Consider the following 12,350-nt stretch of genomic DNA (forward strand, 5'->3'; position numbering starts at 1 on the left):
AAACAAATCAACAAACTGGTATTTCAGGAAGTGAAATGTGGCCTAGGCTACTTCAAAACTCCCTGCAACCTGAAGTGAAGCCCCGATGTCTAGTGTCTGTCAAGAGGCTGTTATGGAAGCTTAGTGTAAACTACATTTTATCAAGAATCACTTAAAATCAACCATGTTATTTTCTATTGGTAGCAATGCCCCACCATTGAGGGATCGCTCTTGTGAATGTAGCTTTACACACATTCAGACAGCTTCTAACACTCTGACCTTGACATCAGATTTTCTTTTCTAAGAAATTCAAAGATTTGACGTGTCTTTTCTCTTCTCATAGGCACAATAATTTTGGAGTAGAATATGTTTACAGTGTTTTTAATCACACAGACTGTACTGATGTCGTTTACAAGGTACTGGCAATTATATGACACCGGCTAACACTGTCCTGGTCACTCTCTCTCAGATGACCAGCCTCTGGTCCTCTTAGATTCTTCCAGAAGGATGCCTTTTGCAAGACCTCTCTGCACATTCTTTTCCAGCAATTTCCTGTGAACCTATAATTACATTAAGATTCACCATCATCAAGACGCTGTCACTTTTCATCCAAGTTGTGACTCTGCATGTCCTCCATTGTTAGGGCCAGTGAGGTGGCTCAGGAATAAGCACACTTGCCACTAAGCCTGATGATGAGTTGGGACCTGAATGCTGGAACTGCCACATGTCCATGCCACACATAATAAGTGCATTAAATTCTTTTAACTAAACAAAAGAAAAAAAATTCTGCTACTGACACTACTTCATTTTCAATGCAAACATCTAGCCCACTGCCAAGCCCTTGTGTGTGTTGTGTGTGTACTATGTTATGTGTGTGGACAGGTACATGTGCCCCGACGTCCACTGGTGAGAGGTCCACACTGGGTATCTTCCTCAATAGCTCTTCTCCTTATGCTTTGAGGAACTTACTGATGTGATAGAATCCTCTTTTATCTGCCTCCCCTACTGTGGGATCACAGCCCTGTCCCACAGCCTGTCTTCTTACAGGGGTACTGGAGATCTAAACTCAGGCCCTCAAATTTGTTCAACAGGTACTTGGCCAAGCCTCTCACCAGCTTAGCAAAGGTCTCCTTTGCTTCCTTTCATAAAAAACAAAACCCCCTCCCGGGCGGTGGTGGTACACACCTTTAATCCCAGCATTTGGGAAGAGGCAGGCAGATTTCTGAGTTCGAGGCCATCCTGGTCTACAGAGTGAGTTCCAGGACAGCCAGGGCTATACAGAGAAACCCTGTCTCGAAAAAACAAAACAAAACAAAACAAAACCCTAAATAAATAAATAAGCCAAAACCCCTTGAAGGCACAGCTCCTTCAAGTGCCTCTCATGCTTTTGTAGGCCATCCTTCTTCATCAACTATGGCTTTCCATTCCTACTTTTACCTTTCCAGAATACTGCTTGAATGGAATCTTAGAGCACGTTGCCCAAGTTGCTGCATGGACTAGAAGTTCAATCACTCTACTGCTGAGTCACACCTGCAGTGTGGATGCTCCATTGTGTTTCCCATCTACTGATAAAGACGGGTGGGTTGTTTCCAGTTTGCACCTTTTATGAATAAAGCCAATGGGAAGAGGTTCTTACTAGTTTTGTGAGACAAATGCTTTATTTCTCCTGTGTAAACATCTAGGAGAGGAGTTGTTGGGCCACACTGTCAGAAATGTGCATATGTTACTCTACTCTTCCTTAAGCCTGCATCCCAAATCCCCCTCTCTGGGAGCTCCATGTGCTTAAGCTTCCTGGGCCTGTCTGGTGATGGGTCTGCTAAACTGTTTCTTCATCCTTTAGCTGACTACTTTTTTGTTGTTGTTGTTCTGTTTTGTTGGTAACCTTTATTTCTTTCTTTTTTTTTTTTTAGCTAACTGCTTTCTAATGCATTCTATTTAACACTGTAGTTATTGCTTATGTATGTGTGTGTGTATGTATGTATATATATATATATATATATATATATATATATATATATATATATATATATATATATATATATATATATATATATATTTCACCTACCCCTGCTAAATATGTTTCATGAAGGTAGAAACTGACATTCTCCAAGCACCCACAACAACATCTAGAACACAGGTAAGAAATAAATAGCTATGGAATACAAGCATTAGCTTAGACATCTAAGGCAGAACCCTGGAGAGGTCGAGGTATGCTCAGTTTAGGAAAGTAACATCAGGGAAAATAACATTTCCAGCATGTTTGCTGAAACCAAGAGTTGGTTTGTTTTCCTCTGAGATCAGAGAAGAGTGGGTCCATCTTGTTTGTCTGGCCACAGAGATCTATCTGCGTACAAACTGTTTTACAAAGCTGCCTGAAGACAGTGTTTCATCTTACATCTCCTGCTGGCTTGAAACTCACCACCTTCCTTCCCCAGCCTCCCAAGAGCTGGGATTACAGGTACACACCAAGCCCAGCTTTCCTACTGGGGAAGACAAGTAAAACTGCCTAGGCTCATGTATAGAAAGATTTCCTGGTATACAAGAGGTCCAACTATCTCTCCCCACAAGTTTCTACATCTCTGTACAATGGCCCTGACTGACGGCTGGTTTTATTTTCTTAATCTAAGTTCTATTCTCATTACCCTTCCATTTCTTTTTTATCCTTGGGGAAAGCAAGAGCAGTTACCGCCAGGGTATTCTCACGTTTCCCACAGAAATGGCATAGGTGTTAATCTTGCATTTATGTTTGATGTGGGTAATGACGGCTGTGACTGGAGCCGTGGTTATTAATATGCAGGGCTCTCACCTCATTAGTGGTGATGTATGTTTTGAAGTTAAGTTGCAGTGTTTGCTGGAATGTTTTCACTGTTCACTTCCTTTGTTTTGACTCACGGTCAGCACGGGCTGGACTCACGGTCAGCACGGGCTGGACTCACAGGGTGCTCTCTTATATCTGATAGTGAAGACAGCTTTTCCACAGTAGTTAATCTTGGCAGGTGTTTCAAAGATTTTAAATAAGTACATCTTCATATGATGACATCACATTTGTTTCAGAGTAAAAAGAGACTGAGGGGTTTTTGACCCTGTAACACAAAGCACAATAAACTCTCTCCCTGGCTGGATTTGGGAATGGAATATTTTTATTGATAGGATGGAGTGATTAATTCACAATTTTAATAGAAGTCTACCTTCAGGACTAATATCTGAGCATTCACAAAGTCCTCACGTTTATCATCTCAAATACTAAACTGCTGAACGAGGGGACCAGCTCACTGAGACCTTGATGACCCAGCCTGTGTAGGAGCTGTTCAACTCTAGCCTCCACTATTTCCAGGGGACATAACATACAGCTGAATAAACTAACAAGGACCCAACTAACAAGCATCATGGGATGAAGGGTTGCTGCTGCTTCATGTTCAGACTTCTCTGCTCTGTGGTCCTCACTTCTACTGTGGAAAGATGCCAGAGTTTACCTATGCATGTTCTGTAGTTAAAACCCAGGACACTAAATCAAGCCATTTCTATGAGAGAAGAAGTCTGTTCTTTTGTATCACAGAACCAAACATGTCTCCAGTTCTTCATTTTAGAATGTGTGCTCCTGAGTATAAAGCAATGCCATATTAATAATCTCCTGCTCTGTTTGGGGAGAGCAGCCTTAGCAAATGATGATCAGAGGAGAGCTCCGGTTCTCAGTACTTAGGCCAACACAAAGAAGGCTGCTTGGATCACTCATTAAAGCCTTTCCCTCTTTTTCTCACCGCTGTCTGCTCACACAGCCTAGACCAGCCTCCCCAGCCCCCATAAAAGGACTCAGCTTTGATTTGACAATGTGACACATATTCAGATGTACTTCCATCATCAGTCAGAGGAAACAAAAACCAGTCTGTGTGTGTGCAAGGGGGATGAGGAGTGAGCGTACTCAGCACAAGTGTATAAACAACCGTATTACCTACTTAATTGCCTTAGCTGAACTTAAAAGCTCTGATCTTTAATTGCCTGATTGAACTCATCTAAAAAGCTACAATTTTTTAATCAAGGAGAAAATTAAATAGCTTTTTGGTAAATAAAAAGGCATCTTTAATCTTAGTTTTATGAAATCCAAGTTATTAAATATGGACAAAACCTACTCAATTTAGGCTAAGTTTCTCATTACAACCTTTTACAAAAGTCTTCAGGGACATGGTTCTTTTACTCGAAATTCAGAAGGTAAAAGCCTCTATGAGTAGCTTTGAAACTCTAAGGCAAACATATCAACCTATTAAGTGAGGTGTATAACCACAAACATATCAACCTATTAAGTGAGGTGTCTAACCACAGCACGCTCTTTCTGAGAACTGAGTACCTATCACCAAGGAAGGAATATATATATTTGCACTATAATCCAGTCACCTTCCTACCCAGGCAGATGAGATGTATATTCCTCCCCTGATTGGTACTTAAAACTGAAGTCCCTAAAGAGGGCTTGTGGCAACCCCTCCCCACTGCTCTCAGACACCTCTCACAGAAATATTTCACAACAGACTTACTCTGGGTGTTGAGTGTCCCCCTCCCCCCCAAAAAAAGCTGAAAAAAGACTCAGGATTCTTTTTGGAAACCTGTGTGGTTCAGCCAAGTCACCACAACCCTCCCCTACCTTGTAACAAAAGGCCTTTCTGACCTAACTTACAAATGGCAGGGGAAGAAGGCTGCACTCGTCTCTCAGGGCTCTGCTAACTGTGCCTGCCCACAATGACCACAGGACTGTCCTGGCAAACTGACCCCATGCTTTATTTTCTGATCTCCACAAGTCCGTCCGAAACAAGTCTAATGAGATATTATTTGAACAAATAAACAAACAAAACTGGCTATTTCTCACAAACAGTGGGAATAACTCCAAATAATCTAAGAAACAGGGATTCTAGAGGTATAGTGTCTTGTCAACAAGATTTGTCACTTTAAAGAGGAAAAGAAAAGAAATAACTTTGAAATAACTGAAGCATACTCCCTACCCACCACACTTCTCTATGTTTTTCATAGAGAGTCATGGCTTAGACAATTCATTGGTCCAGAATTACGCAGCTTGCCAAGAGTATAGAACAATCATAAGTCTCACTTTATAACAACACTCGCATTTACAAAGCATGGTCCTGTCAATGGTGGCTTTGACATCTTGAGCAAATGGTGCCTTCCCTTGGATTCCATGCAAATGAACAGCAATGTAAAAGGCTAGCAAATACCAGGTTCTGGGCACTGGCTGTACCGGCTTCCTGGGTGGTGCATAAGGCAGAAGTACGCAGCAGGGAAGAGGGAGCAGCTCTGCCCACCAGGGTAAGGTGCCCCCTTCTGTTACTCACCAGATGTGTACACACACGGATACCCAGGAAGTGACACCGACCCAGCCAGGTTCATGCTCCCCACCACTCTGGGCTTTAAGGAGGCAGGGGGATGGGGTAAGGCTTATGATTCTATTCAGTCAGCATGGATGCCTTCAAGAATGAATATTATGCGTTCCCCATACGCAGATATTCTCTTTAAAAAGGGTGAAGAAGTTGGGGCTACTGAGAGTATCTTTAGAGACCAGAGGCCATAGTGCTGGGCAGGGGACTGCAGCTGAGAACAGGGCGAGTTCCCTCCAAAGCTTCAGTCCTGTCTTAGGGAAAAAAACAAAACCTGAAAACTAAAACCAAATTAAAAAACCCTTTCCTTTAATCACATCTAACTGTACACGGCTGCGCCCCCAGGAGACACAAAGCTAGGAGGAGCAGATGTGTACTAAGTTGGATGTGTGATTTGGTTTTGTTACCATCTCCTTTCTCTTTTCATAATTTGCTTCAAATGAATTCAGACATTTTGGGAACACCAAACAAACCAAAGGAGGTTCCTTGTGACATGCAACAGTTATCAGACCATTCTCTTCCACATCTCCAGAACAAGGAGGCATTCTGATTCGTTAATTAAAGTTTCATTTCTTGAGAACAGGACATGATCTCTTGAGAGACACCTGAAGTGCTCTGAGGAGAGAGCCGTAGAGCCATACCTACAGAGTCATTTTCAAGTAGTGCAAAATATGTTTGCATGCTTGAAAAATGTGGCTCATAAAAATATAACTCCCTAGTTTGTACTGAAAAAATAGAAAGTATGGAAACAAGAGGGAGAAAACAAGAAAAGTAACATTTACAATCACTTTTCTGCTTACCACATCAGTTGTCTGAAATGTCATTGTTTTTTGTTTTTGTTTTGTTTTGTTTTTTGAGACAGGGTTTCTCTGTGTAGCTCTGCCTGTCCTGGAACTCACTCTGTAGACCAGGCTGGCCTCGAACTCAGAAACTGACTGCCTCTGCCTCCCAAGTGCTGGGACTAAAGGCATGCATCACCACTGCCCAGCTGAAATGTCATTTTTTTTTTTGTTTTTAAAAACCAAGGGAACTGCAGAGCCTCCCCCATCCCTAAATTAAGTTCATTTGTGTAACCCAGAACATACCTCTGTGTAAAATCTTTAAACTCCACAGATAGGTAAGGCCTTTAACAACCTAAAATTGTGAAAAGAAAAAAACAGTACAGTTATGGACATTATAGGGAACACTCCACAGTTAAATAAGTCAACCACAAATTGTTCTTCAAGTTACTGTCAAACTAAAGGTGGCTCTTGACTACTCCCCACCTGTGCCAGGCTCTCAGGGACACCAACTGCAGAGCTCTACATTCCTTGCTGGTGAGTTTAGTGCATCAGAAGACTGGGCGTGTCAGAGGAAAGAGATGAGCAGGTGTCACAGAACCACCAGGAAGGCCACTAGCCACACCCGAACTGGTGGTTTGGGCAGGTTAGAAGAAGGTCAGGAGAGAGGAACAAAGATTTCTTAAACAATTTTTTTAACATTTCTAAATCATTTTTTAAAAAATAATTTTGTTTTTATTTTATGAGTGTGAGTGTCTGCCTGCATGAATGTATGTGCACTATGTGTGTGCTTAGTGTTCATAGAGGCCAGGAGAGTGTGTCAGATCTCCAGACAGTTATGACCTGCCATGTGAGTTAAACCTCGGTCCTCTGCAAGAGCAGCAAGTGCTTTTAACTACTGAGCCACCAGGACACAGCCCCTGGGTAATCTTTTTTTAAAAATCATGTTATTTATGATGAAAGGAAAAATTTTTACTTGTATTTTTTGGTAATGCTGGTGAATACACAGAGGGCCTTGCATGTGCTCGGGAGGTGCTGTACCAATCACCTACATGTCTAGATGAAGAACTTAAAGAAACTGACTCATGAAAGGAATTGTGTAAAACAGAAATCTCCTTTCCCAACAGCAGCGAGGAGCGCCTGATCAGGACGCCAAGCCTTGAATGGCAAACTTAACTGATGTGAGGAAAAGAGAAAAAAAAAGCATTGGCCCAAGTTAAAGATCCATTTCAGTCAGCTGCGCCCAGTTCTTCCCTGGAAGCAGCTGCTCTAGGCTCTGTGGGAACTCCGGATATGACTTTCGAAATTTTTCTGTCAAGTTTAAAATAAAATTAAAATTTAAATTAATCTTAAAAGGCTTGTAATTACTGTAGAAAGCTTTCTTATTCTTTCCTTAATAGAATGCACCGAGAGAAGCATAGAAGGCACGTACATTTGTGGCACAGAGCTTGCCTGTGGAGAAAGTGCAGATTTAGCATCAGAACGCAGGCCAGAGGAAAAAATGGGTGAGTACCAGTGCACCAGGTTCACCGGGATTTCCCCCTTTACTGCCAGAGTTAAGAAAAATGGTTAAATGAGTAAGACCCTAAATATACAGGCTGCAATTACTACTGTCTATGTGGAAAATTTAATCAGGCATTGACATTGAGATCTTTTAATCTTGATTTGAGCATGTAGCTCACTGGTAAAGGGTTTGGCTGCATGTAGGAGGCCCGAAGTTCAATCCCTAGTACCACTAGACAACTAATAAATAAATCTTCAAAGTTTACACAAAAGTGGTTGTTACATGAAAAGCATGTTTTATTCATAGCACACGAATAAGAGGAACTCATAATTTTAAGGTTGACTATTCATAATCTGATTTTAAAAACAGTGAACAATGCTGATACCAAAAATGTACTTAGAAGTATGTGAAAGCACTTACTGTTACAGAAAACTTGGACAACTCAAGGCTACATGATAAGAAAACCTTCCCGGATGAGAAGCAACTAGGATTTGTGTACTGTAAACATGATGTTAGAGAAGAAGGCCTGGAGGCCCCATGTGCAAAGATTTTGGTTGATAAAAACTGACTAATAGCAACTAAAAACCAAACATAGAAAGTAAGAAAAGCAATTTCCAAATACTGAGGCTCGAGAAGGCCCAACTCTCTTATGCTGAACAAGGCTAGCCCATTTAACTGCTCTCAGAGAGCAGGAGATACTCTGGGGAGATCAGCTGACACAATGAGCAGTTCCATTCCATGCTTATCTAGTCTAAGAGACTAGATACATTTTTATAGCAAGCAATTGCTTCCAGAGTTTGAAATCACTGATATCACAAGGTAGTATGGCAAATAATAAAACATGGGGAAAAGAATATCAAATCTTGACTATTATACACATGTTCAAATGCTACACCATATAAGTAAATACCTATGTTATGATAATAAAATTAAAATACGTATTTAAAATAAAAGTGTAAATGATGATAGTTTTATCAATGAAAGTAAGACAAAATACTTAAATGTTTGTAAAAGACATCAGCAATGAAAATAGCTTCTCTTTGAGTAGTGGGGGGAGGCCATGATGGTTAGCAGGGAAACAGACAGCTTTTGGGTTCTGAGAAGTGGGGTGCAACTTCCCTGACTTAGAAGTTTAGTTGAGTCCTATAAGTCTTTCCTGTTACAGGCTGTGTGTCACTAACATCAGCTCAATAGCAAGTGATCAGAAGACACACAAACAGGACACAATTGTACATGCACAGATTGCAGCGTAGTAAAAGAAATACAAATACTGATTATATATTTGATAAAATCATACATTTTGAACTATTATTCCTCCAACTTTGAAGACAGAAAGAATTTTCCTTTAATGTGTATAAGCATCCATGTATAAAGGAGCAGGAAGTCTGCCCATTAATTGAGGATCATTGGGATTCAGTAGGAGAGGCTGCACAAACCCACACAAAAAAGCCTTGACACTAACAGTGCTTATATCTGCTGTCAATCACTCACTCCTGCCATGCCAAGTGCACATCTTTTCATGGACAACGTCCATCAATATTAAAATTAGCACAGCATGACGCAGCTCAGAAGTTAGAGGGAAATAGCCATGTTGGGGAGCAGGGAAGGGTACTTACTCTTTATAAGAAGTGGGGTAGAAATTTGCAGTTGGGAGGCTGAGATCAAGTATCTTATATAGATTTCTTCAAAGGAAAAACATTCTCTCTCCTACGTATATCCTACATGAGAAAACTTGAGCCACATTTTAGACACTGACAGGGCTCATCCTGTGATGACCTTCAGATCCACAGACCTGCCTTGCATGCCAGAGAACCAGGAAAATTAAGTTCATTTTGAGGAAGAGATTCCCTCAGAGAGACATGAGAAGATCTTCAGTGACCACAGTAATACAGGCCAGGAGTCCTGGGACACTGAGGCTGGGGGAGTCGCTGAATTACCACGGGCAACAGCAAACTCCCACTTGAAAACGGGAACCTGAAGCAGCTGTGTGTCTGTGCTTCTCCACTGTCAGTTATTCTCTTGCTTGCATTGCTCTTCCCCACCTCCTCTAGGTGTGTGTTTTAGCACAGTTTCCCCTTTAATTCCTTCTTCATTTCCCCACCTCATTTGCCAGAGAACAGAGTGCTGGAGCAGTGTCTGGAGACATACTATCCTGTACCTAGGACAGCACTGACTCGTTAGACAGTGACTCAGCATGAGGTACCGAGTGTTCTAACCCATTTTGCTTAGTACTGATGTGCCCAACAACCCTCATCCCACAGCTGCTGGAAACTCCGGCAGCATTCTCGTACATACATAGACCATAGAGACTGGTACACAGATCCATTTGATTCTGGGACTGGACAGGGCTGAGGCTATTTGCATGTGCCATCTTGGCCTGAGTGAGAAATTCAAAGGAAAGAAACTGATGCCATCTTGGGACCGGTTCAGAAGTAGTAACCACGGAAACTGGGAACCTGAACAGGCTGTGTCTATGTGCATTTCACACTCAATGAGGGACCACCTAACAGGGCAACAGCTGAATTTGGACTAATATAATCCTCTTGATTTGAGATGGTATTTCTGGGCCAGTGTGCTGTTTATTAGCTACAGAAAGGATCATCCATGTTTGGAGTCTATTCAGATCCCCTCTCCCCCACAGATATGTACCCCACTTTGGAGGTGCCATACAAGTGTAGGGCACTAACAGAGTTTATGAAAACCATCAGAAGAGCAGAATTGTTGAGAATGTTTCTTTTATACCCTCCACAGAAGCTTTCATCATTACGGCCTAGAATGCACGAGAGCTGTAGGAACGAACGCGCCTTGTTTTATAAGAGACTGCCAACTGATTCGAAACCAAGTAAGGGGCACATCAACTCTTCTTGGATTGGCACTCATTTTAATGTTTCTTCTTAATACAGCATTTTCAAAAATTTCAACTACCCGAACATTCAAAGCTGGTTGCTTTTCTGCTGCCTCTGTCCAGTTACAACTTTCCCATCATAGCTAAATCAGAAAGCCCAGTGGCCTTGTTTCTGCTTTACACAGGAGGGAGGCAAGACTGATGAGGCTGGGGAAGAATACGTGTCTTTACTGAACAAGGTGGATTCTATTTCCCCACGTTCAACAGATGATAGGAACACAGGACGTGCAGACTCCCCTGCTTTCCAGCTGGTCTTCCTTGCCTCTTCTTGCCCTTTATTATACATGTTATTAAACTCTAGAGCCAAGAACTGCCAAAAGCCACAACACATTCATTCCCCTCTGAGATTAGAAGAGGAAAGGAAACATTTTTATTTTCATCTAAAACACTGGTTTAAGTACTCAGATTTCATCCTGAATAATCTGAATAATGTGTAGATTAGAAGCTGCTTGCAGAGGCAGCCTCAGAAAGGAGAATGCTCATCACCCTGGGCAGTTCACACTCATAATTAGAAAGAAAAAAGGAAAGCTGTGAATTACAATGAACTAAGCCTGAGTAAGTGTCCATGTTGGATTAAAGAATTTGAGTTGTCAGTTTGATGTATAATGAATGTGAAAATAAGCCATTTAATTAAATGGTACATGATATAATCACTTTGTTCTGCATTAAACCACTTAATTTAACAGAGTGCCTTTACTTTAGCAAGTGTTTACGATTATAGCACCCAGTGACTCCTCCTAGACACCGTTAGCTTACATTATTCCCAATCTCAAATCTGGAATTTATATAATAATTTCAGTTTAGATGAGATGATTTGCCTATTTATTAGTGAATACAGAAGATAGGGAAACTTTTTCATCACAAAGGGCACAGAATCCTAGATATAGTCTCCAAAAGATAAAATAAACCCCAAAAGACTGCAAAATCATTTAAAAGCAAAGTACGATTTTGTTCATAGACTGTTTCACTAATTTAGATTCTTAAATTATTTTCAAATTCTATGTCTATAACTATTAAACATCCCCTGTAACAGCTTTCTCTCTGATGAAATAGAAACCCGAGCACCAAGATCCTTGCGATTAGAGTACTGACAGCCAGGGGGACTAAGCTGGCCTTGGCCTATAAAAACAGAGGAAGGATCAGAACTGACGGGCAGGATGGTCTCAGCAGCCACCTGGGGCTGAAAGGAAGGCACAGAGAGGACACAGGAATAGGCATGACGGTAAAGATTAAATAACTGCAATTCTCTAAAGCTAAAGCCAATATATATACTTACTGCTACTGCAATTCTTCCAAGGACGTGCTCTGGAATTTTCCTATATACATCCAAAGACCCCCCTGTAGAGACAGAGATACTGTGTTACTACAAATGAAACCATCAGACACTGCATGGGACACGCTCATGTGAGAATGTGTGATTTCCATTTGCTTACTAGATATAGAGAACAAAGGTTTTTAGTTCTACCTTTGTGAATGACAAGGTTGTGCTTCAAGCAGAACATGGCCACCCACCCTCAGAGCTCCGAGGGACTAAACCACCAACCAACGAGTACACATGGTGGGACTCATGGCTCCAGCAGCATATGTATAGCAAAGGATGGCCTAGTCGGTCACCAATGGGAGGAGAGGCCCTTGGTCCTGTCAAGGTTCTATGCCCCAGTGTAGGGGAATGCCAGGGCCAGGAGAGGGTGGGTTGGTGAGCAAGGGGAGTGGGAAGGGAACAGGTTTTTTTTGTTTTGGTTTGGTTTTTGAGGGGAAACTGGGAAAGGAGATATCATTTGAAAAGTAAATAAAGAAAATATCTAATA

General features: G+C 41.5%; 1 protein-coding gene across 8 annotated transcripts in view; it reads right to left on the minus strand.

The window, feature by feature from the left end:
* Map2k5 (mitogen-activated protein kinase kinase 5) overlaps nucleotides 1-12,350 on the minus strand; it is a 215,282-nt gene that overhangs the window by 115,775 nt on the left and 87,157 nt on the right. For all 8 annotated transcript variants that reach the window (XM_031343241.1, XM_031343240.1, XM_031343239.1 and 5 more), the window contains 2 exons: nucleotides 11,819-11,880; nucleotides 6,440-6,488 (listed from right to left, as the gene is read on the minus strand). In XM_031343241.1, coding sequence (XP_031199101.1) covers nucleotides 6,440-6,488; nucleotides 11,819-11,880 — 111 coding nt within the window. The remainder of the gene's footprint in view (nucleotides 1-6,439; nucleotides 6,489-11,818; nucleotides 11,881-12,350) is intronic.

Source organism: Mastomys coucha, unplaced genomic scaffold, assembly GCF_008632895.1.
Source record: "Mastomys coucha isolate ucsf_1 unplaced genomic scaffold, UCSF_Mcou_1 pScaffold23, whole genome shotgun sequence".
Classification (NCBI taxonomy): Eukaryota; Metazoa; Chordata; class Mammalia; order Rodentia; family Muridae; genus Mastomys; species Mastomys coucha.